Raw genomic sequence first — 25,844 nt, 5'->3', positions numbered from 1 at the left:
TACCCATCCATTTATTTATTTATTGCATTTGTACCCCACATTATCCCACCTTTTTGCAGGCTCAATGTGGCTTACAGAGTAGGTTATGATAAAGACAGTGCCTAATTTAAATACAATTGATCAAAAGCAGAGGTAAGAGAGGTGGTAGTTGGGCGGAAGCTTGGGTAGATTATATGAGAGGTGTTTAGGTGTGTTTGGGTGAATTGGGGGAAGAGTTGTATCAATGATGGAGACTTTTGTAAGCTTGTTAAAGAGATGCGTTTTCAAAGCTTTGTGGAAGCTGGTTAGATTGTTCGTGGTTTTCAGGGTTTTGGGTAGTGCATGCCAGCACTGTGTACTTTTGCATGCAAAGGTCGTGGCATATGCTTGTTTGTACTTCACTCCTTTGCAACTGGGAAGGTTCAGGTTTAAGAATTTGCGGGCCGATTTTTTGGCGTTTCTGGGCGGCAGGTCTACTAGGTTTAGCATATAGAGTGGGGCATCTGCGTGGATGATTTTGTGCACGGTTGTACATAACTTGAATTCAATTCGTTCCTTGAGCGGAAGCCAATGCAGTTTTTCTCTCAAGGGCTGCGCGCTTTCATATTTAGGTTTTCCAAAGATGAGTCTGGCTGCTGTGTTTTGAGTTGTCTGAAGTTTTTTTATGGTCTGTTCTTTACATCCTGCGTACAAGGCATTGCAGTAGTCCAGGTGGCTTATAACTAGTGACTGGACTAGGGTGCGAAAGATATTTCTTGGGAAGAAAGGTTTAATTCTTTTGAGTTTCCACATCGATTGGAACATTTTTTTCGTTGTATTCTTCACGTGGGTGTCGAGTGTGAGGTTTCGATCAATGGTAACTCCCAGAATTTTCAAGTTTTCTGCTATAGGTAGTGTGCAGTAAGGTGTGGTTATAGTGGAGTATATGTTTGTATTGTATTGGGATGTGAGGACTAGGCATTGGGTTTTTTCAGCATTGAGCTTTAGCCGGAATGAGTCCGCCCATGAGTGCATGATCTGGAAGCTCTGGTTGATTTTGTTGGTTATTTCGTTTAGGTCTTTCTTAAACGGAATGTAGATTGTGACATCATCAGCGTATATGTAGGGGTTGAGGTTTTGGTCGGCCAGGAGTTTGGCTAGTGGAATCATCATTAAGTTGAAGATTGTGGGTGAAAGGGGGGATCCTTGAGGGACTCCACATGCCGGTGACCAGTACGGTGATCTGGTATTATTTATTATAACTTGGTAGGATCTGGTGGTGAGGAATTCTTTGAACCATTTCAGGACTGGGCCTCCAATGCCGAAGTATTCTAGAATGTGTAATAGTATTTCATGATCCACCATGTCGAAGGCACTGGACATGTCAAATTGTAATATGAGTATGTTCTTGCCGATTGCAATTGTTTTTTTGAAGGAGTTCATTGCAGACACTAGTACGGTTTTGGTGCTATGATTTGCGCGGAATCCTGACTGTGATTCGTGTAGAATTGAGTGTTTGGTCAGGTAGTCTGTGAGTTGCTTCGTCACTATGCCTTCCATCAACTTTGTAGTGAGTGGGATGGAGGCAACTGGTCGGTAGTTGGTTAAGTCCATTGTGCTTTTCTTGGCATCTTTCGGCAGCGGCGTGAGTAGTATGTTTCCAGTTTCCGTGGGGAAGAGACCATGTAGGAGTCTATAGTTTATCTGTTTCGTGAGGTCATGTTTAAATTGTTTGAGTGCTGCTCTTATTAGGTTGGTGAGGCAGATGTCTAGTTTGCAATGAGATTTGGCATATTTTTTAAGCCAGTGTGTGAGTTCATCTACTGTAATTGGGTTAAAGTTGGTCCATGATCGGTCAGCTGGATATTCCCCAGGTTTTGGGTCTAGGCATTCAAGGATAGTTGAATATTCAGTGGTGTTGCTTGGTATCATGCTTCGGAGCTTTGTAATTTTTTCGTTGAAATAGTTCACTAGGTCGGCTGCCGATGGGGTGTCTGTGCTATTTGAGGTGACTCGTGTGGTGTCTAGGAGGTTATTTACGAGTGAAAAGAGTTTGTGTGTATCCTTGTAGTCTGGTCCTATTATGGTTTTGTAGTACGTTCTTTTGGTATGTCTGATGCTGTATTTGTATTTTCTTTGTAATTGTTTCCATTCTTTAAGTGTGTTTTCATCTTTTTTTTTACTCCATGATCTTTCTAGTCTTCTGACCTTTGTTTTTAGTTCTTTCAGATCTTGGTTGAACCATGGGATAGAGTCAGTTCTATGCGAGGTTCTAGTTTGGAGCGGAGCTATATTGTCTAGAACTGTTCTGCATCTGTTATCCCATTCCTGTAAGAATTGGGGTGATTCTGTGGATGTTGTCCATTCGGCGGCATAGATTTGTTGCCAGAATGTTAGAGGGTCTATTTTGCCTCTTGTACTGTAAGTTCTTTTTTCCTGGTGTTGTTTTTTTTCTTTTGTTTTCCAAAGGAGGGATGTATTTGCTTTGTAATGATCTGACCAAGGTGTAATTGTCCATCTTGTGTCCTTGATTGTGAGGTTCGTGTCTGATGAAACTTTGTGAGTTATAATGTCTAAGGTGTGTCCGTGTTTGTGGGTGGGCTGTATATTAGGCCAGTGGAACTCCCAGAGTTGGAGGAATTCCTTGCATTCTTGTACATTGTTTGAATTGGTGTTTTCAAGGTGGAGGTTGATATCTCCTGCTATGATGATATTTTGGGATGATAGACAAGTGTTTGATATGAAGTCTGTGAAGTGGATCTGTGCTTCTTGCCATTTGACTGGAGGTCTGTAGAATAGGATTATATTTAGTTGGTCCTGTAGGTTAGGGTGTGTGACTCTGACTACCCATCCATCCTTCTATTATGTTATACTTAATTTCCCACTTTACATAACAAAATTCTGTGTTACCTATTACTATGTAAGCCGCATTGAGCCTGCTTTTAGTGGGAAAGTGCGGGATACAAATATAATAAATAAATAAATAAGCGACAAGTAGCTGACACTTATATGTATTGCCATTGTACTTTTTAAATGGAAATACATATGTACTTTAGCTTTGCAAATCTTGCAAACTCTGCCCAGAAAACAATGTGTGCATACTTTCAATCTGCATACTGCAGAAACCATTTTTTAAAGTTCATTTATAAATGGAGATACCAGGGATCACGTGATGCAGTGAGCAGAGAAGCAGCCTCGGGTTGTTGCTCCTGGACCCTTGACTCTTGACAAGCCATGTTAATGTAATTTTTCAGCACTTTGCTCACCCTGTGCTTATTATTGAAGTACTATTTGAATGGACAGATTCTTAGAGAAATCGCCTTAGGTGATGACACAAAAATTGGCGAGGAAAGAAAAAAATAAACCCAGGTGCAGAGACTCCAAGATGGCGGAGAGTCCACTGGCATCGACCACAGTATTTTCTGATTCCCAACTTGCACAACTTACAACAGCTGTGACAAAGGCCTTAGAGCCATCCTGGGAAGCATTCTCTTTACAGTTGGAGAATTTTCAAACGGAGCTAGACAGTTTGGGAATAAGAACCGGAGACCTGGAGGCGAGAGTGTCGGCGCTAGATGACTCATGGGGACAGGCCCCAGATATCGCACGCCTAAACACACAAATCGTAGAGCTCGTATTCAAGCTGGAGGACTTAGAGAATCATTCACGACGTAATAATATAATAATCATGGGATTGTCAGAGCGAGTGCCAGATCAAAACTTGACGGTCTGGCTAGAAAACTGGCTGGCGAAAGAGTTGGCATTATCTGACTCAGTGGGCCTTGTGGTGATGGAGAGGGTGCACCGGGTGAGACGAAAGATTGAAAACTGAAGTCGTCCAAGAGTTGTGATAGCGAAAATCCTCAACTACAGGCATAAGATTGAAATTCTTCAGGGATTCCGCCTGTGAAGGTAAAACTTACAGTATGAATCTCAGAGAGTGTGGATTTTTCATGATTTCTCGCAAGCAGTGCAAGAACAACATCGCCAATTCCATCCATTATGTTCATTTCTTATAAAAAAGAACGTTAAATTTATGCTCTCTTACCCAGCGCAAATGAGGATCCTGATCCAGGATAACTGGCATAACTTTAAATCAGTGACTGAGGCGAAAGCCTTCCTCGTTGAGGAGGGCCATTTCGATGCGGCTGAAAACGCATAGAAATCTTGGTATGCCAATTGTACTTGTTTAACTATATGTGTTTCCAGAGGGATATTGTAGGGGTGAGTAAGTTTATATGAATAATGGATGTTTGAGGTTGAGGGTCCTTAGCATCTAAAGTAGATCTCTCATTTCCACAGGTAATTGGTGCCTGTGAAAATGGTGTAGGGAAGTTTGGGGGTTTCAGAAGAACAGGGTTGGCTTGGGGGGGTGGGTGGGAGGCAGGGGTTGAAAATTAAGTTATGCCAAAATCTGAATATCTTTGAGATACATGAGGACACACATTGGGGTGATTATCTCCAAGACCATGGGGTAATTATGGAATGGGCTAGTTGTGAACTTTTGAGAGCAGAGTGGTTGTTGAATGAGTTAAGAGCTTTATGTAAGCAAGATGTGGTCGATTATCAGGCTTATTTTTGAAAGAGAAGGCGCCCATATTCCGACACAAATCAGGAGATGGGCGACTTCTCTCAGGGTTGCCCAAATCGGCATAATCGAAAGCCGATTTTGGACGTCCTCAACTGCTTCCCGTCACGGGGATGACCAAAGTTCACGGGGGTGTGTCGGCACCGTAGTAAAGGCGGGACTGGGACATGATTAAGAGATGGGCGTCCTCGGCCGATAATGGAAAAAAGAAGGGCGTCCCTGACGAGCACTTGGCCGACTTTACTTGGTCCATTTTTTCTTGTGACCAAGCCTCAAAAAGGTGCCCAAACTGACCAGATGACCACCGGATGGTATCAGGGATGACCTCCACTTACTCCCCCAGTGGTCACCAACCCCCTCCCACCCTAATTTTTTTTTTTTTGCCAGCCTCAGATGTCATACTCAGGTCCATCACAGCAGTATGCAGGGAGCAGTTTTAGTGGGTGCAGTGTACTTTAGGCAGGCGGATCCAGGCCCATCCCACCCTACCTGTTACACTTGTGTTGGTAAATGTAAGCCCTCAAAAACCCACCTGAAACCCACTGTACCCACATGTAGGTGCCCCCCTTCACCCCTTAGGGCTATGGTAGTGGTGTGCAGTTGTGGGAAGTGGGTTTTGGGGATCTCAGCACCCAAGGTAAGGGAGCTATGCACCTGGAAGCAATTTGTGAAGTGCACTGCAGTGCCCCCTAAGGTACCCGATTGGTGTCCTGGCATGTCAAGGGGACCAGTGCATTACGAATTCTGGCTCCTCCCACAACCAAAGGGCTTGGATTTGATCATTTTTGAGATGGGCGTCCACAGTTTCCATTATTGCCGAAAACCGGGGGCGACCATCTCTAATGTCGACCATCTCAATATTAAGGTCGACCATCTCTAAGGTTGACCTAAATGTTGAGATTTGGGCGTCCACGACCATATTATCAAAAAGAAAGATGGACGCCCATCTTGTTTTGATAATACGGGTTTCCCTGCCCCTTTGCGGGGCCGTCCTGTGAGGACGCCCTCATGAAAACTTGGGTGCCCCATTTGATTATGCCCCTCCACGTGTGCTATGGGGGGTGTGGAACGATGGTCATGGGCGGTTTGAGGCGGAGGATGGGGGAGTAGTAAAAATATTCCTTTTGGTTTCCATTGTGCAGGTTTCTGAATGCCTGTCCGAGTAGCAACGTGAAATGTGGGGGGCATAACGTCCTCGGTAAAATGCTCTAAAATACTCTCCGCCTTGAACCAACATAAGATTGACGTGGAGGGGCATAATTGAACGGAAACGCCTATCTCCATGGGTGTTTATCTCTGAGAACGGGTCTGTGAAGGGGCGGGCCGAACCGTATTTTCAAAAAAATGGCCGTTTTTGAGCTGGGCGTTTGTTTTAGCGATAATGGAAACTAAAAACGCCCAGCTCAAAAACGTCCTAATCCGTGCCATTTGGTCGTGGGAGGGGCCAGGATTGGTAGTTCACTGGCCCCCCTGATATGCCAGGACACCAACTGGGCACCCTAGGTCAGTGCGGTGGACTTCAGAAAAAGCTCCCAAATGCATAGCTCCCTTAACACAAGTGCTGAGCTCCCAACCCCCCTCCCCAAAACCCACTATCCACAAATGTACAACACTACCATAGCTCTTAGGGGTGAAGGGGGCACCTATATGTGGATACAGTGGGTTTTGGAGGCCTCCCATTTACCAGCACAAGTGTTACAGGTGTGGGGGGGGGGGGGGGGGATGGGCCTGTGGCCACCTGGCTGAAGTGCACTGCGGTACCCACTAAAAGTGCTCCAGGGACCTGCATACACGCAGGCCTCTAGGACTGGTTGCTGCTATATAACATTGGCACACCAGTTGACACCTGAAGACTAATCTCTCCGAAAACGTCCTTTACTGGAATAACCGCGTTTACTCATAGTTAACTGCAGATCAGAGGTTGTGCCCCACTGGCAACGAGTCTCCCTGGTACTGAGATGAGCAGTAGGTCAGAGCTGGCAGCCACATTCAGGATAAGAACTAAGTTCTGTAATGTGGCTAACACAGGAAAGGGAACTAAAACTGGCTTACAAAAATGGCCACTACCGCATGGACTACAACAGGAAACACAACAGGGCACACTCTGACCCAGTAGGCTGGGGGAAAAGCACCATGGGAGAAGAGCCTTCCAATTACCAACATCGTGAGACTGTAACACAAGCTAATGAAATCATGGAGCCCAATACCCTACACCCACCACAATGCAATGGTGATGTGACCCTGTACTGCACCCGAGAGCCACATCTGACCCAGGGAAAGGCTGTGAGAGGATCGAACACATTCTGCTGTCATGGAGGTGGGTATGGCATTTGAGGCTGGCATACAGGCTGGAAAAAAGTTTTTAAAGTGTTTTTATTTTGGTGGGAGGGGGTTAGTGACCACTGGGGGAGTCTGGGGAGGTCATCCACGATTCCCTCCAGTGGTCATCTGGGCAGTTGGGGCACTTTTTTGGGACTTGTTCATGAAAAAAAGGGTCCAAAAAAAGTGACCCAAAATTGCGGTAAAAACGCCTTTTTTTTCGATTATCAGCTAAAGACGCCCATCTCTCCTCGGCTGATAACCACGCCCCAGTTCCGCCTCCACCAAGCCTCTGACAAGCCCCCGTCAACTTTATTTGTTTCCGCGACGGAGTGCAGTTGGAAACGCCCAAAATCGGCTTTCAATTATACCGATTTGGGCACCTTTGCGAGATAAACGTCTACCTCCCGATTTAGGTCGCACTATAGGCGTTTTTCTCTTTCGAAAATTAGGCGGATAGCTTGCTTGCTGGAAACCTGCCTCACAGATTTGGAACACAAGAAGCTACAGAGATCATGGGTAGGGGAAGTTTTCATGGCTTCTCCCCAGGGTAGGAAGGGGGGAGTATCGGTGTTATTTAGGAAAGGCACTCCATACAAAGCGTCCCTGGTAGCTAAGGGAATACAAGGCAACTATTTATTACTTCAGATATGGTTGCAGGGTATAGAGTTTTACTTGGTAGTTGTCTACCCTAACCAACAAGATCCCAAATTTTTCCACTCACTAATTCAGACATGTTTGCAGACTGGAGGGCAGCGTTTGGTGATATTGGGAGACTTCAACTTGGTATCGGACCCAAGGTTGGACTGTACTAACCCAGCCTCCCATCATTATGCAGGGTATCGAGCTGACACACTCTCCATGTTCTTGCATGCTCTTAATTTAATAGATACATGGCGAGTGCTGCACCCCAGTGAAAGAGATTATACTCACAGGTCCATGGCGCACAGGACTCAAACTAGGTTAGATTATATATTAGTGGACTGTGCACTGTTCTCTAGGGTTCAATCGGTGGTAACAGGCCCGGAGGAGATCTCTGATCATGCCCCAGTGTGGATGGACGTGGAGACTGCTGCTGATAAGGGAGGGGGTTCGGGCTGGAGGTTTCCATCTTATTTGCATATAGACCCATTTTTTCAAAAATATATACAGGAAAAATGGAATAGTCATGCACTTAATAACGCAGGGCATGAAGAGCAGCCATCACTGTTTTGGTCAGCCTCTAAGGCTATGTTGAGGGGAGATATCATTGCCTTTGTTTGTGCAAGGAAAAAACGCTTGGCGTCAAGTATATTACATTTAGAAACCCAGCTGAAAAAAGCAAAGCAAAGACATATTAGATATCCCTCCTGCGCAACTCTTGAGAACCTTAAGACCACTCAAGTAGCACTTAATACGTTGTTACATGAAAAGGAGTCCCACTCTATTTTTTATCGCAAATATAAGCTGCATAGATATGGAAATTATTATTATTATTAGCATTTGTATAGCGCTACCAGACACACGCAGCGCTGAACACCTGATACAAAGAGACAGTCCCTGCTCAAAAGAGCTTACAATCTAAATAATACAGACAGACAAGACAGTTACAGGTGAGGGAAGTAATGGGTGAGAAGGAAGGAAGGGACAAGGGGAGGGCAACTGAGTAGTGGCTAGGAGCTAAAAAGCAGCATTGAAAAGGTGGGTTTTCAGCATAGATTTGAAAACAGGTAGAGATGGAGCTAGACATAAAGGTCCAGGAAGTCTATTCCAGGCATAAGTTTTGCGAGAGAAAAGGAACAAAGCCTGGAGTTAGCAGTGGAGGAGAAGGGAGATGACAAGAGAGATTTGTCCAGTGAGCGGAGTTCATGGGGAGGAATGTAGGGAGAGATGAGAGTGGAGAGGTAATGGGGGGCTGCAGAGTGGATGCATTTAAAGGTCAGTAGGAGAAGTTTAAACTGAATGCGGAAGCGGACAGGGAGCCAGTGAAGTGACTTGAGGAGTGGGCTAGTGTGGGTATAATGATTCTGGTGGAAAATAAGTTGTGCTGCAGAATTTTGGACAGATTGGAGAGGAGAGAGATGGCTGAGCGGAAGACCAGTGAGAAGTAAATTGCATTAGTCCAAGCGAGAGGTGACAAGGGTGTGGATAAGGGTTCTGGCAGCGTATTCAGAAAGGAAGGGGCAAATTTTGCTAACATTGTAGATAAAGAAACGACAGGTTTTGGCGATCTGTTGAATATGTGCAGAGAAGGAGAGAAAGGAATCAAAGATGACTCCAAGGTTACGAGCCGAGGAGACAGGGAGGATGTGAGAGCAGGGGGCGTATCTGGGGTTCGGCGGTAGGGGGGGCCAGAGCCAGAGTGGGGGGCACATTATAGCCTCCCCGCCGCCATTGCCACCCCCCTGCCGCCATTGCCACCCCCCCTGCCGCCACCAACACCTACCTTTGCTGGCGGGGGACCCCAACCCCCGCCAGCCGAGGTCCGCTTCCTCTAAAAATATTCCTTGAGCTGAGGTCTTTTAAGTTGTTCGTCCTTGCTCCCACTCCTCCGTGCTGCTGTTCAAACTCTGTGGAATCCAGTTTCGGAGTCTGTCTGACGTCGCAGCACGTTGTACGTCGTCCTGCACGTACAACGTGCTGCGACGTCAGACAGACTCCGAAACTGGATTTTGCAGAGTTTGAACAGCAGCACGGAGGAGTGGGAGCGAGGACAAACACCTCAAAAGACCTCAGCTCAAGGAATATTTTTAGAGGAAGCGGACCTCGGCTGGCAGGGGTTGGGGTCCCCCGCCAGCAAAGGTAGGTGTTGGCGGTGGCAGGGGGGTGGCAATGGCGGTGGGGGGGCTATAATGTCCCCCCACTCTGGCTCTGGCCCCCCCTACCGCCAAACCCCAGATAAGCCCCTGCGTATAAGCCACCTGAAAGTGTGTGGCAAATAGTCCCCTTTAAGCAGCAGGCTATCAGCACATACCAGGATTCAATACAGGCTTACAGTCAGCTCCAGTCTGGGATCTTTATCCAGTGCACAATAAACAGTAGTTCAATTTCCAAGACAAACAGTTCTTTCAGTTCATCATCACAGTTCAGTCACCAAGCAGCAGTTTCTACCTTCTATCCTCTTTACCTTCAGAAGAGTTCAATACTTTAGGGACTCCCTCTACCCAAGGGTTCCCCCCTCTATCAGCTTCACTGGTGAATTCAATATTTTTGGGACTTCCTCTCACCCAAGGGATTTCAGCCGGCTTCAGTACTTTAAGGACCTCCCTGCCCAAGGGTTTTCAGCCTGTAACTGCTTCTCTCCTTCTGCTTCTCTCTCCTGAACTGAACTGCTGAGACTCCTTCCCACCTGCCTAATCAATCCCTGGCTTCAGCTACCACAACCAATCATTCTCCTTCCATTAGCTTCCCCAATCCCAAACCAGCTGAGTTAAGCATTAGACTAATGAGACCAATGATGAGCTTCTGCACACAGGGTTTCCTAACTCTCTTTCCACCTAGTGTCAGCCCCTCTACACAACCTGCCAGCTTACACCCATGTCTTCCCCGATTGCAGCTAGGAGTCCAGTCCGGGTTCTTCATCTCACCCTTTGGCTCCTTGCCTGCAATGCCTTCTGGGACTTGTATTTCAGACTGAAACTGCCTTAACCCAACTATCCTGGATGTGACTTTATCACAACGTCTAGCCCTGTCTTTGGCCGTTTTCAAGTCCAGACTTAAAGCCCACCTCTACCACTGCTTTTGACTCCTAACCATTACTCACTTGCCCTGTCCTTTATCCTCACCTCTTTATTCCCTTACCCTTAATTGTTCTGTCTGTTTTCCTGTCTTATCTAGATTGTAAGCTCTTTGAGCAGGGACTGTCTCTTTTTGTGAATGGTGTACAGCGCTGCATATGCCTTGTAGCGCTATAGAAATGATAAATAGTAGTAGTAGTAGGGTTGGGATTATTAAGTATGAGGCATGTAACAGTAAAAAGTGGTATGAGACATGTTAATGACTGGTTTCGTTCAACTTCTGATGATTTTAATACAACATTGGAACTTCAACTTCTGCCTAACGTGCATTTTAGTAACCTCTTGCATGTCTCTGGCGGCACAATACCAAAATTATTGAGAATTTCGTCTATCATGACCACTGTAAAGTGATATGGAAGTGGGTGTGCCGATTACATCGTTTTTCACCAAAGGTGACACCTTATTTGTCAATTTGTAACAATCCGGCGTTCAAGCCGGGTTGCATCTATCCCGCTTTCTACAGGTGGCAGCATTGTGGATTGGTATATTTGCTTCATGTAGTGACAACAGATGGCAAACTTAAATCCTTCACGGATCTACGGTCTGATTATTCAATCCCCTCCAGAGATATCTTTCATTATGCTCAGCTGAGTCATTACGTTAGAACGCTACCATGGAGTGACTTGGCAGAAGATGTTCAGGTTGAGCTCTCTACAGCCTATTCTTTAGAGGCGCAACAGAAAGTGTCGCTTTCCTTTCATCATCGGCATATCAGGGACACCGCTCCGGAATTAAACTACTCTCGACTCTTGGAATTATGGAGGAAGGACATCCTGCTATCTCTGACAGTGGAGCAGCTGAAAGCACATATTTTGGCTATTCGCAAATACTCTGCAATTGCTGCGCACTGGGAGCTGCAATACAAATTTGTGCTCCTTGTGTATATTTCCCCACGTTGTGCTTTCCATATGGGAGTGTCGCCATGGGGATCGTGCCCAAAAGGTGGAGTGGAAGGGGTCACATTGGGACATATGTTTTGGACGTGTATAGGGATTGTAAAATTCTGGAAAGACATATTGTTGCAGGTATCTGGGATGTGGAACGCGAGATGGCACTATGATTTGGCGCACTTCTTTGGGTGCCCTACTTTAAGTTCACCTTCTCAGAGTGGATTGAAAAGATTTGTGTTTAAAGCCACTACAGTGGCAAAACAAGCCATTTTGACAGAATGGCTATCTAACAATTACCCTACAGTTCAGCAATGGAGAATGCGGATGATCATGTTTCTGAGAATGGAGCGGATGGAGGGGTAAAACTGCAGCAATACTGGAGTCTGTTCTGGAATACAATGACCCCCGTGGCAAGAAGTCACCTGTTGAACAAATAGACCCCAGATATACAATTCACTGGTATTCAGTCTTGTTAACTTTTATGCTCGTAGGGTGTTTTAAGGTATTCAGTAGTTAAGGGGAAGGTTAGGGTTGGGAGGGTAAGGGGAGTGGGAAGGGGAGTGGGAAGGGAAATTTGTAAAATGTTATTGCTTGGTGGCATGTAACTGATGGAGATGTTAGTTTATCAATAAAAACGATTGATACATAAATGGAGAAACCGCAAGGCAAACACTATTTACAAATGTCCATGGATTTTCTATGAGGTTAATATTCTAAAAATGATTATCTGGCTATTAGCTGGCCAAATATTTATGGTTAAAATACCCTCTCCCATCTCCACCATTGATCAGTAAACTTTTGTATAGGCCAGTTGAATGATGCACAGAATTTACCCAGTGAAAAAGAGGAGTGTTTCTAGAATGTTCTTTCAGTTTGACTAGTGCTGGGTGGACAAAATTTCAAGGGTGACTTGTAAAAAAAAAAAAAAAAAAGCATTATTTAGTTACCTTGAAACTAAACATTCAGCCCACATGAAACAGGGCTCAAAATCCAGATAACGTTAAACAGATAACACTATACAGTTAACTTTCCTGCTCAGTGGCTCTAGAAAAATGGACCTCTCCAATTCTCTATTACCATGGAAAGGGGGATGAGAAAGAAATGCTAATATAATGCAACTGTAATGAATATAAATCTCTGACAAAAGGGAAGAAATGTGACCTACTATGCGTATAGTGCAAAATTGCCTTATCTGAGTGGGTTTATATAGAAAAAATATACTACCTGCTGTTGTCTGACTAGAAATGCATCAGTGAAACTTCTCTGGTCATCTCTATCTAGCTTTTGAAGGTGGTCTAAAAAGGTTTTCCTCAAAAATGATTGTAATTCATGTATATTCCTCTTAATTGGCTTGTGATCTCCAGGTAGAAATTGAAAGACGGGAACCGTATTGTATAACTGAAAAAAATTGAAAAAAGATCGTGGAATAAAAGAAACAGTTCATTTGTGTCCTGTAGATAGCAAGATGATGGCAAAAACTGACCACATGACTCATTCAGTCTGCTCAGTTATTCTACTCCATATTGCTAATTCACCACAAAGACTAACTCTGAATGACAGTAGTAAAGTCAGTTCTGCACATTCTTATCTGTATTTCTTAAATTTTATTTATTTAGTTGTATATTTATATTATTTTTAATGTAATGTTTCATTCATCCCGCTCCTCCCACCCCCCCAAAAAATCATCAAAAATAGCATGGGAGATATTGAGCTATCAAATGTGCCCTTTTACAAAGGTTCACTGAAAAATGGCCTGTGGTAGTATAGACACGTGTTTTGAGCACACGCAGAATCATTTTTCAGCGCACCTGTAAAAAATGCCTTTTTTTAAATTTTTGCCAAAAATGGACATGTGGCAAAATGAAAATTGACGCACGTCCATTTTGGATCTGAGACCTTACCGCCAGCCATTGACCTAGTGGTAAAGTCTCACATAGTAACTGGGTGATAATAACCGACATGCGTCAAATGCCACTTGGCACACATCCAATATGCGTGTCCAAAAATAAAAATTATTTTTCGTATGCGCATATCAGACGCACGCCAAAATGAAATTACCTCAAGAGCCGCGCGGTAGCCGGGCGTAACTCCATTTTGGCACACATTGGGCACATATAGATAGTTATGTGACTTAGTAAAAAGCCCCCCAAAAAGCAAACTTTCATCAATCAGGTAAACATGCACACTTTCAATTGGTTTAAAAAGAGATGTTACTCTCTTCATGTCATAGGAGTTAAACAGTGCATGAACTTGCAGTTACGAAAAGCATTTATGTTATTTTACTCTTCTGTGTACAAAATGGCAACTACAAACAGCCCAGGAAGGTTTAGGCTAATTTTCACAAGAAAAATATTCAGGAAGTTTCTCTTTGACAATTAACATAAACTACAGACTTTCTCTTTGACAATTAACATAAACTACAGACGTTGAAACCACCTTTGTGTCTTTCAGTTATCCAGAATATTTTAAAATTATCCTGTAATATATTATCATAACCATTAATTATGTTATAGTTACCAAAGTGTTGGAACTCCCAACGAGCTTTAATGTTTCATTGACAAGACTGGCAAGTCTAAATAAGAGGGGGTTATCATAGTCGAGCCGAGATCCAAACATAACAGATGTGATCACATTGGTAGTAGTAGAATTCAGTACCATAGAAACATTAAACAGCTCTCCTGAAAAACAGAAGTTTAAAATGTTTAGATGGCATATCAGAAACTGACTATCAGCCTTATTTTCGAAAGTGTTGGGCGCCCATATTTCGACCCAAATCAGGAGATTTATTTATTTTTATTTATTTATTTTATTGCATTTGTATCCCACATTCCCCCACCTATTTGCAGGCTCAATGTGGCTTACATAAATTTGTTGACATTGTCATATTAGGATATCTGATACAGTTAGTAATGTGTAGTGATCAAGGAAGGGAAGAGGGAAGAAGGACGAAGGAAGGAGGGAAGAAGGAAGGGAATGCTTAGGATGTTGTATATGGTGAGCTTTCATGATTGAGTGGGTTGGTGAGGTGACTTAGTGAGGTTATAGGTGTTCATTGTAGGCCTTGTTGAAGAGGAATGTTTTCATCTCGCAAAGGCGCCCAAATCGGTATAATCGATTTTGGGCGTCTTCAACTGCAATCTGTCGCAGAAATGGGCAAAGTTGATGGGGGCATGTCGGAGGCATGGTGAAGATGGGACTGGGGCGTGTTTATCGGCCGAGGAGAGATGGGCGCCTTCAGCCGATAATCGAAAAAAGAAAGGCGTTTTTACCGCGAATTTGGGTCATTTTGTACCCTTTTGTTTCACAAACAAGTCCCAAAAAAGTGCCCTAAATGACCAGATGACCACTGGAGGGAATCGGGGATGACCCTGACTCCCCCAGAGGTCACTAACCCCTCCCACCAAAAAAAAGAACTTTAACAATTTTTTTCCCCAGCCTGTATGCCAGCTTCAAATGTCATACCCAGCTCCATCACAGCAGTATGCAGGTCCCTGGAGCAGTTGTTAGTGGGTGCAGTGGACTTCAGGCAGGCCCACCCCCCTACCTGTTACACTTGTGGTGGTAAATGGGAGCGCTTCAAACCGCCCCCAAAACCCACTGTACCCACATGTAGGTGCCCCCTTTCAGCCATAAGGGCTATGGTAATGGTGTTGAGTTGTGGGCAGTGGGTTTTGGGGAAGATTTAAGGGGCTCAGCACCCAAGGGATGGGAGCTATGGACTTGGGAGGTATTTATAATTTTTTTTTTTAATTGTTACAAGTGCCTCCTAGGGTGCCCGGTTGGTGTCCTGGCATGCGAGGGGGACCAGTGCACTATGAATCCTGGCCCCTCCCACAACCCAATGCCTTGGATTTGTTCGCTTTTGAGCTGGGCGCCTTCGGTTTCCATTATCGCTGAAAAACGAAATCGCCCAGCTCAAATCCGCACAAATCCAATGCATTTGCCGGACATAAACTGTATTATCGAAAAAAAAGATGGGCGCCCATTTTTTTCGAAAATACGGTCTGTCCCGCCCCTTCACGTACCCGTTCTCGGACATAGACGCCCATGGAGATGGGTGCTCGCGTTCGATTATGCCCCTTCACATACAGTATGCTGAATGCTGAAAGCTAGTACAATAGCAGAAACACTAGCAAAATATTTTCAATGATGAATATTTATTTATTTATTTATTTTACTGTGCTTATATCCCACAATTTCCCACCTCTGGCAGGCTCAATGTGGCTTACAACAATTGAATAACAAACAGACAGGGTACAATAAATGGAAAGGGGTAAGCAAGACATTAAATTAGAGAAAAATAGATGGGTCAGTCCAGGATAGCAGTGTCAGAAATTAAAGCAAGAAATATCATTATTATATTGTGCATTTTCTTTAATTTATAAGAAATTAGTTGTCTTTAAAGATACATAATGGGGCTTTACTAAAGTGCAGCAAGGTTTTGAAATTATTGTGTGTTAACTGCAAAAACAATTACCCCACTATAACCACACCCCACTGCACACTTCCTGTCTCAGAAAACCTGAAAATTCTTGGAGTCACCATTGATCGAAACCTCACACTCGATACCCACGTGAAGAATACAACGAAACAAATGTTCCAATCGATGTGGAAACTCAAAAGAATAAAACCTTTTTTCCCAAGAAACATCTTCCACACCCTAGTACAGTCATTAGTAATAAGCCACTTGGACTACTGCAACACTCTGTACACCGTCTGTAAAGAACAGACCATTAAAAAACTCCAAACAACCCAGAACACCGCAGCCAGACTCATCTTTGGAAAACCTAAATATGAAAGTGCGAAGCCCCTAAGAGAGAAACTGCACTGGCTTCCGCTCAAGGAATGAATTGAGTTCAAGATCTGCACGACCGTACAAAAAATCATTCACGCAGATGCCCCACTCTATATGTTAAACCTAGTGGACCTACCGCACAGAAATGCCAAAAGATCGGTCCGCAAATTCCTCAATCTGAACTTCCCCAGCTGTAAAGGAGTGAAATACAAACAGACTTATGCTACGACCTTTGCGTACAAAAGCACACAGTTTTGGAATGCGTTACCGAGGACCCTGAAAACCATGGACAATCTAACCAGCTTCCGCAAAGCATTGAAAACACACCTCTTCAACAAAGCCTACAAAAGTCATCCTCAATGAAACAAATCATTCCTTAAACCACCCAAGTACACCAAAAACACCTCTCACACGACCTTACCTAACTCCCGTCCATCTAAATCCTCTTATACCTCAGCTTATGATCAACTGTATTTATAATCATGTATTGACTTTATCATAACCTTACTCTGTAAGCCATATTGAGCCTGCAAAAAGGTGGGATAATGTGGGGTACAAATGCAATAAATAAATAAATAAATAAATAAATAAATAAATAAATAAAAAGTAATGTACAGTAAGTGTGAAGCCCATGCAGTAAATGCAAGGGGTGTGCCCAACACCTTCCCTGAAGTTACCACACAGAGCAGACATTTACCACAGAGGAACTGTGTTACATGTCTGACTGATATCTAGAGCCCTCCACACTATTGGCCTAGGCATGCAATGCAGCCCTGCCCTAAATCTTTAACAATATAGACGTGGGTTTCTACACCCCCCCCCCCATCCTACATCCTCTTGGTCTGATCCTTGAAGTCAGCACTCCTCCAAGATAACCCCTCAATCTACTTCCTTCCCTGATCCAACCTTTTCCTTGGGGGGGGGGGGGGGGGGGGTGACATCAGTGATCAGATCATGAAGGGAATGGTAGTCCTTACTGGGAAGGCCTTATTAGACTGCTGGTAGCATGGCTGCACTTATCCCCTCCTCTTGACAGTAAGTTCGGTCTCGCTATCGGTAGCCCCAGCTAGTTTGCGGAATCAACAGGTGCACCAGCTGTCACTAAGAAACATGCCTTTGCTCCATCCCTGTCAAGCCCATTCCCTGCATTAAGCAGCTAGTGCAGATTTTTGCCTCTCTGGCTGTTGCATTGGAGATTAACATGGTTGCATGCTAATGTCTAGCACATGGTAACACCTATACTAGCTGCTTAAAGCAGCTTAGTAAAGGGCCCCAGTGGTCATTCTACCTAAAATATGATTAAAAAAAACATTACTTACCAACCTCTATGCCAGCCTCAGATGTTATACTCAGGTCCATCAGAATAACATGCAGGTCCCTGGAGTAGTCTAGTGTTGGGTGCAGTGCACTGCAGACAGGTGGACTCAGGCTCCTACCTACCCCCTACCTGTTACACTTGTGGAGGAAACTGTGAGCCCTCCAAAACTCACCAGAAACCCATTGTACCCACGTATAGGTGCCCCCTTTACCTGTAAGGGCTATGGTAGTGGTGTACAGTTGGGGGGTACTGGGTTTTGGGGGGCTCAGCACATGAGATAAGGGAGCAATGGTGAAATGTGCACCTGGGTGCAGTTTATGAAGTCCACTGTAGTGCCCCCTAGGGTGCCCTACTGTTGTACTGGGATGTCAGGGGGACCAGTCTACTAAAAATACTGGCTCCTCCTACATCCCAATGGCTTGATTTTGTGTGTTTTGTGCTTGGACTTTTTTTTTTTTAATTAACCAAAAAACAAAACGTCCAAATCACAAAACGTTGTTCGGAACAGTATTTTCAAAAACAAAAGATAGACGTTTTTCTTTTTTGAAAATGACCTTCTTTCCTATTCAAATTTTGGAAGTTTTTTGTAAAACGTCTAAAGTCGGACTTAGATATCATATCGAAAATGCCCCTCTACATGACACTTCAAGACACAGAAATATAGTTAAATGTTCTTTAGCTTCACCTAAGTGCCCTAAAGGATCCAGCATACAAACTAGTCAATGGAACAAAGAACATATCAGAAAAGTATTACATATTAAAATTTTAATAGAAAGGAGTTTAAAAATTGCAACAAAGTGTTACAGTCAAGAATTAATACTTTGTGTCAATTTCATTTCAAACAGGTATGGCAACTTATCCAACTCAGGACCCACCCCCACTCCCCCTCAGGTAAGTATATTTACAGTCTTTATGCTTATCTCCTTTCTTTTATTTCTATGTTGTCTGTGTAAGTCCCTCCTAACTTATCACCCTTTCTTGTCTTTCTTCTATTCTTCACCTTTCTTTAATATTGGAGCTCATGAGATTCGTCAGGATCCTCCGCAAGGGGGTACCTAGTGCTTAACTTTAATAAATTAAAAAGACAGTACCCTATGACTATGCTAGATTTATTACAAATAATTCTTAGTACATTTCCTAATACTAAGGAAAAACAAAAAAACAATTAAAATCCCTTCTAACCCACCATTGGACAACCCACATTCAGTACACATATATGGTCTCACTTCACCACTTATTTCGTTTTTGCAATATGGCACTGCTAAATCTTAGCAACAATATGTGGAGGGGCATAATCGAACGAAAACGTCTATCTCAATGGGCGTTTATCTCCGAGAACGGGTCCGTGAAGGGGCGGACCAAACCGTATTAAAAAAAAAATAGACGTCCAAAAAAAATAGACGTCCATGTTTTATTCGACAATTTGTGAGCTGGGCGTTTTTGTTTTTCAGCGATAATGGAAAATGAAAGCGCACAGCTCAAAAACGAATAAATCCAAGGCATTTGTTCGTGGGAGGGGCCAGGATTTGTAGTGCACTGGTCCCCCTCACATGCCAGGACACCAACCGGGCACCCTAGGGGGCACTTTTACAAAAACAAAAAAAAGGTAAAAGAGCTCCCAGGTGCATAGCACCCTTCCCTTGTGTGTTGAGCCCCCCAAATTCCCCTCAAAACCCACTGCCCACAAGTCTACACCATTACTATAGCCCTAAGGGGTGAAAGGGGGCACCTACATGTGGGTACAGTGGGTTTTGGGGGGGGGGGGGGTTGGATGACTAAGCATTAAGCGGCACAATTGTAACAGGTAGGGGGGATGGCCTGGGTCCACCTGCCTGAAGTCCACTGCACCCCCTACTACTACTATTTAGCATTTCTATAGCGCTACAAGGCATACGTAGCGCTGCACAAACATAGAAGAAAGACAGTCCCTGCTCAAAGAGCTTACAATCTAATAGACAAAAAATAAATAAAGTAAGCAAATCAAATCAATTAATGTGAACGGGAAGGAAGAGAGGAGGGAAGGTGGAGGCGAGTGGTTACAAGTGGTTACGAGTCAAAATCAATGTTAAAGAGGTGGGCTTTCAGTCTAGATTTAAAGGTGGCCAAGGATGGGGCAAGACGTAGGGGCTCAGGAAGTTTATTCCAGGCGTAGGGTGCAGCGAGACAGAAGGCGCGAAGTCTGGAGTTGGCAGTAGTGGAGAAGGGAACAGATAAGAAGGATTTATCCATGGAGCGGAGTGCACGGGAAGGGGTGTAGGGAAGGACGAGTGTGGAGAGATACTGGGGAGCAGCAGAGTGAGTACATTTATAGGTTAGTAGAAGAAGTTTGAACAGGATGCGAAAACGGATAGGGAGCCAGGGACCTGCATACTGCTGCCAGGGGAGGTGGGTATGACATTTAAGGGTGAAAATAAAAAGTTGTGAAACATCATTTTTTGTGGTGGGAGGGGGTTAGTGACCACTGGGGGAGTCAGGGGAGGTCATCCCCGATTCCCTCTGGTGGTAATCTGGTCATTTAGGGCACTTTTGGGGGCCTTATTCGTGAAAAAACAGAGTCCAGGAAAAGTGCCCTAAATTCTAGCTACAAACGCATACCTTTTTTCCATTATCGGCGAAAGGCACCCATCTCTGTTCGGGTGATAACCATGCCCCAGTCCCGCCTTCACCACGCCTCCGGCACGCTCCCGTCAAATTTGTACGCTTCCGTGATGGAGTGCAGTTGAAAACGTCCAAGTTCGGCTTTCGATTATACCGCATTATTCGTTTTTGTGAGATAAACGTCCATCTCCCGATTTAGGTCAGAACTTGGGCGTTTTTCTCGTTCAATTATAAGCAGGATTGTGTGTCTGGATTTTCAAAAGGCATTTGACAAAGTACGTCATGAAAGACTCCAGAGGAAATTGGAGAGTCATGGGATAGGAGGTGCTGTACTATTGTGGATGAAAAGCTCCAGCCCCAGTTATCTCCAGCTCTAGGCCTGTCTTGCCTGGTCTCTGCCTTAGTGCTTTGTCCTTCCCGGGTGGTTCGCTTGCCGCTAGCTGGTAACCAGCAGCAGCCTAAGGGCTCACCTTCCCTGAGATTGTGACACACGTGTCCAAAAAAGAATAGCATCAGTTAACGCTTTTCTTATATAAGTAACACTATTTTAATTTATAAGCATTGATTTTCAAACATATTCATGCAAATAGTGCTATGCACATGTGTAAGTGGTGGGTTTCCTAAAATTATGTATACGAGAGACAATTAAGGAGTCAAGCTTCATAAAGTTTTGGTATTTTGAGGTAATTTTCAATACCAGAGTGGTAAACACAATTTCCTTCTCAAGAAAAGTTAGAGGAAGGGGGAGTATATACAAAATACATTTCTAACAGCAAATATAAAAATTACCTTTTTGACGTTCAAAATATTCTTTCAAAAATCTACATTCTTCAACAATTCTTTCTTCTAGGATTCTTTTTCCCATGCCAAAATCTCTTAAAGTCGACAGGGTAAATCTTCTCATTGTTTTCCAGTTGTTTCCACGAGAAAAAGCAATACCTGCAAGATAATGAATTTCCTTTTAAATAAAAATGTTCATAACATGAATGGGAATTTTTAGGATCTTGTTTCTTTGTTAACTAAGGATTTCAGGTTTTTTACATGTTCTCACCGTATTGTCTAGATACCAATATATTTCCTCTTTGGATTCAATAATGATTTTGGATAGGTGGACAGTCCTTGGTTTTATACCTACAGAGGGTTGTTAAATAACAGGGCACCGAAGTTAAAAAGCATTATGTCGTTAGCCTAAGTTGCAGAAATCATACCTTGAATACAGGTGTGGGCATTTACACCTACTTAAAGAAATTTGTAAATCTTTCAATGTAAAGTTGGAAAGCATGCATATTGATTGCCATATTTTATAACACAGCAACACCTATAGTAAACGTACATGAATGCATGCCGTTCTGATACTTGTACACCCAATGCTATTCCATAAGAAACATTTATGCACATATATTACACCACACATGTAAAAATTGAGTTACCACACAGCTACCATGTGGCTCTTGTGGTAGTTTTATTTTTGCCTCGCGTCAGATACATGTGGCCGAAAAAATAATTTTTATTTTCTGCTGCGTGTATCAGATGTTTGCCAAGTGGCATTTGGCATGCTTAGGCCATTACTGCCCGGTTACCGCGTGAGACTTTACCGCTAGGTCAATGGCTGGCGGTAAGGTCTCAGACCTAAAATGGACGTGCGGCAAAAATTTAAAAAAGGCCATTTTTACAGGTGCGCTGAAAAATGATTCTGCGCAAGCCTAAAACCCACACCTACACTATTGCAGGCCATTTTTCAGCGCACCTTAGTAAAAGGGCCCTTCACTCTTTTATATAGCAATAATTCTATTGGGTTAATTTCTCTATGCAAATTAACCTGTATATCTGCTCTCGGGAAGATATTCTGAGTTTAGCAGTATCAATAAAAAAGGATCTTCAAATTGGTAATATTCTGTAGTGTTGAATTGGATATAAACATTCCTTGATAAAAAGTCCCTACATTTGCCCATCTATCAGCTATTCCAGTCAGTCTAAAATAAGGTGTGGCACCCAGATGATAGTCTCTGATTCTGTTTTGTGCAAACAAGTTTCCATTTGGTCAAAATGCTTGTTGAGTATAACACCATTTTTTTTTTTAATCAGGGGTGTCAATAATATATTTCCTTTCCATAATCTAATAATCTAGGGTTTGTCTCTATTTTCTCCATCTTCCTGTCCCTCTCCTCAAACAGAGAGTATAGTGCTAAAGCTACCTGCTCTACTTGAATCCAGTAAATCTCTAGATTTTCTTGGTAGTGAACTTGAACTTCTTTAAACACGGCAGCTCTATATTATTGTCAAAAATTAGACACCCTTAGACTTCCCTGTTACTTTTTTAGGACTAATCTCACCATGCAAACCTTAGGCCTTTGGTCTTTCCAGATAAATTATGGCAGCATCTCTGTTTTAGGGGCCCTTTTACTAAGCTGCATAAGCGTCTATGCATGCCAAAATGGCGTTACCACGCGACTACCGCGTGACTCTTGCAGTAATTTCATTTTTGGTGCGTCTGAAAAATTAGTTTTTATTTTCGTGTGCGTGTAACAGATGCGCGCCAAGTGGCATTTGGCTTGCAAAGGTCATTACCACCTGGTTACCATGCGAGTCTTTACCGCTAGGCCAATGGCTGGCGGTAAGGTCTCAGACCCAAAATGCATGCGGCAATTTTCATTTTACCACATGTCCATTTTTGGCAAAAAAGCCTTTTTTACAGGCACGCTAAAACATGGATTGGGCGCACGCCAAAAACCTGCGCCTACACTACCACAAGCCTTTTTCAGCGCACCTTAGTAAAAGGACACCTTAAATTGCCCACAGGGAATGGCAATAGGAAGTTGAGAGACCAAAAAAAAAAAAAATTTTGACAAGGACCATCATTTGTATCTTAACTATTCATCCTCATATGTCTAGATCTGCTTTAAAACTGTCTGAGGTTTTCTGTAATTAAGTTTAATAGGGCTCCCAATTTCTGTGAGATATATATCTCTAAAAATCTCACGTCTTTCAGTTTGAGCTTGAATAGGAAGTTGGGACCCAATTCCTGGACTGATAAACTAAAGGTCAGGGCCAACTTTTCTACATACACTTTAAACCAGACTTTTTCAAACTCAAGAATTTCTTTCAACAAAAATGTAAGAGATATACTATGATTTTTCATAAAGAAAAGTATATCATCAGTATATAACAGCACTTTATAGTGTTCAATTCACTCTGGATGTTTATAGGTTTCATTTAAATATTAGTTAACATCCTTGCCACTAATGGCTCTTGAGCCAGTGCAAATATCACCTGGCATAGAGCACCCTTGAAGGGTCTCCCATCCCAAACAGAATTCCTCTGATTTGATATCATTCACAACTAAGGACCTCTTAGTATTCCTATAAAATGCCTTCTCCTAGGTCCAAAAATTGTCTCCCTTCCCCAACCCTACCTGATCCGTAACCTCAACAGGAAAGCTCACTCGACCCCATTGAAGATCTTTTCCACATTCAAAGCAGGGGCGTATCTGGACTCGGGCGGTAGGGGGGGCCAGAGCCAGAGGGAGGGGGCACATTTTAGCCCCCCCCCCCCGGCGCCACCGATCCCCCCCCCCCCGCCATTTCCGGACCCCCCCTCGCCACCAATGACACCCTCCCCCGCTGCTGTCACTTACCTTTGCTGGCGGGGGACCCCAACCCCTCGCCAGCCGAGGTCCTCTCTTCCATGCAGGCTGCGCCGCTGCAAGTTTCAACGCTTCCTGTTCTTCTGAGTCTGACGTCCTGCACGTACAACGCGCAGGACGTCAGACTGAATTCCAAATTCTGAGTCTGACGTTCTGCACGTTGTACGTGCAGGACGTCAGACTCAGAAGAACAGGAAGCGTTGAAACTTGCATCCTGCACGGAAGAGAGGACTTCGGCTGGCGGGGGCTTGGGGTCCCCCGCCAGCAAAGATCGGCGACGGGTTGGTGGCGGGCGGGCGGGAGGGAGGGGGAGGTGGAGAAGGTCTGTGGTAGGGGGGTCCAGGGCGAAATCTGCGGGGGCCCAGACCCCTGTGGCCCCACGCAGATACGCCCCTGATTCAAAGGCACACAGAGAGCCTTTTCCTTTTTATACTATATAACATCTATCAGGTCACGTGTCATTCACGCATTATCCTACAGTTGCCTCCCCTTCATATTTGATCACAGTGGATCATTTAGGGCAACACATTTTCTAAACTATTTGAGAGGACCTTAGCAAATATTTTTCATATCAGTGTTAAGCAGAGCAATAGGTGTATTGCTAGCACATTTGGAGTAATCTTTCCCTGGTTTGGGCAGAAAAATCACATTTACCTTGTACACAGACTGCAAGAGTCGAACCCCTTTCACTATCCCATTAAACAGCTTAGCTAGGATCCCTGATATTCCATGTTGTGTGATTTTGTAGTATTCTCCTGGGAGTCAATCATCTCTGGGCTATTGAGACAGACATAGGGAAGCAACGGCTTGCCCTGGAATGTTGTCATGATTTGGGTTTCTTCCATGTACTTGTGACCTGGCTTGGCCACTGTTGGAAACAGGATACTGAGCTAGATGGACCATTGGTCTGACCCTGTATGGCTGCTCTTATGTTCCTCATGGGCAATCCCCAAATCACCTCTTCATCTCTTCAAAGATATGTCATTCAGTATATCCTAGTCTGTCTAATATTTACCTTTCTCTATTGAGAGAACTGATCATTTAGTCCACCACTGTGAACGCCATCTTTTAGGCAATTTCCATTCCAAAATAGGGTATTTCTTCATATCTCATGAGAATTTTCTTAAATTGATTCTGCAAATAGATACACTGTAACACTGTGGGGCTCATTTTCAAAGTACTTAGACTTTCAAACTTGCATAAGTTACTGAGCAACTTTGTAAGTCTAAGTGCTTTGAAAATAAGCCTCCACATCAACTGGCTTACCTTTATCATAATAAACCCTAATAGATTAGTATGACAAGACTTCCATTTGCTACATTGATGGACATATTTTGATAAAATATATGAAAGCATAAGACACTGCTGTGCCCAAACAAGCCACTGGAAATGTCTATATACACCCTGATATTCAAAACATTTTAACCAGGCAGGAACGGCACTTGGCCAGTTCAATGGTACTCAGCCAGCTATCCGCGATCTCTTCAGGGAAAGAAGGAGATAGAGATTGGCTGTGGATGGTCAGACTAGATGGGCCACTTGGCTCTTATCTGCCATCATGTTTTTATGTTTCTATAACCCGCTGACAATTTGCAGTTAGCAGCTAGCGAATAGCTCGTTATATCATATGATATAACAGGCTATCCAAAGACTTTCAGAGTGAGTTTAGCAGAATGTTTAGCCACTTGCAAACCTGGTATATCTTTGGATGGTTTGAACTTGACTGGCTAGCACCAAATATTCTCTTGTCTGGTAAAGTTCAAACCATCCCAAAATAAACTGGATATCCAATGCCAGTCACAGGAAATGGCCTAGCAATGAATATCTGGCATCAGCGCAGACCACGGGAGTTGGCAGGGCTAACTCCCTTGGTCTGAATATTGACCCCATGGTGTGTATATATAAGAATGCACACACTTGTTACTTAACATACAATGGGTAAATTTATAAAAGGCCTTT

General features: G+C 43.7%; 1 protein-coding gene and 1 long non-coding RNA gene across 2 annotated transcripts in view; one reads left to right on the top strand and one right to left on the bottom strand.

Annotated features, from left to right (window-relative positions):
• Positions 1 to 25,844, bottom strand: part of LOC115467067 (cytochrome P450 2K6-like) — a 73,640-nt gene that overhangs the window by 21,492 nt on the left and 26,304 nt on the right. Inside the window, exons 3-5 of the mRNA XM_030198746.1 lie at positions 21,032 to 21,181; positions 14,049 to 14,209; positions 12,756 to 12,929 (exon numbers count right to left, since the gene is read on the bottom strand). Coding sequence (XP_030054606.1) covers positions 12,756 to 12,929; positions 14,049 to 14,209; positions 21,032 to 21,181 — 485 coding nt within the window. The remainder of the gene's footprint in view (positions 1 to 12,755; positions 12,930 to 14,048; positions 14,210 to 21,031; positions 21,182 to 25,844) is intronic.
• LOC115467075 lies at positions 1,803 to 9,799 on the top strand. Its single transcript, XR_003941640.1, has 3 exons — positions 1,803 to 1,883; positions 4,181 to 4,186; positions 9,787 to 9,799. It is a non-coding gene; the product is annotated as an uncharacterized LOC115467075 (long non-coding RNA).

The sequence above is a fragment of the Microcaecilia unicolor genome, chromosome 3 (assembly GCF_901765095.1).
Source record: "Microcaecilia unicolor chromosome 3, aMicUni1.1, whole genome shotgun sequence".
Taxonomy (NCBI): Eukaryota; Metazoa; Chordata; class Amphibia; order Gymnophiona; family Siphonopidae; genus Microcaecilia; species Microcaecilia unicolor.
The sequence above is the reverse complement of the archived record's forward strand: the minus strand, read 5'-3'. Positions and strand labels throughout refer to the sequence as shown.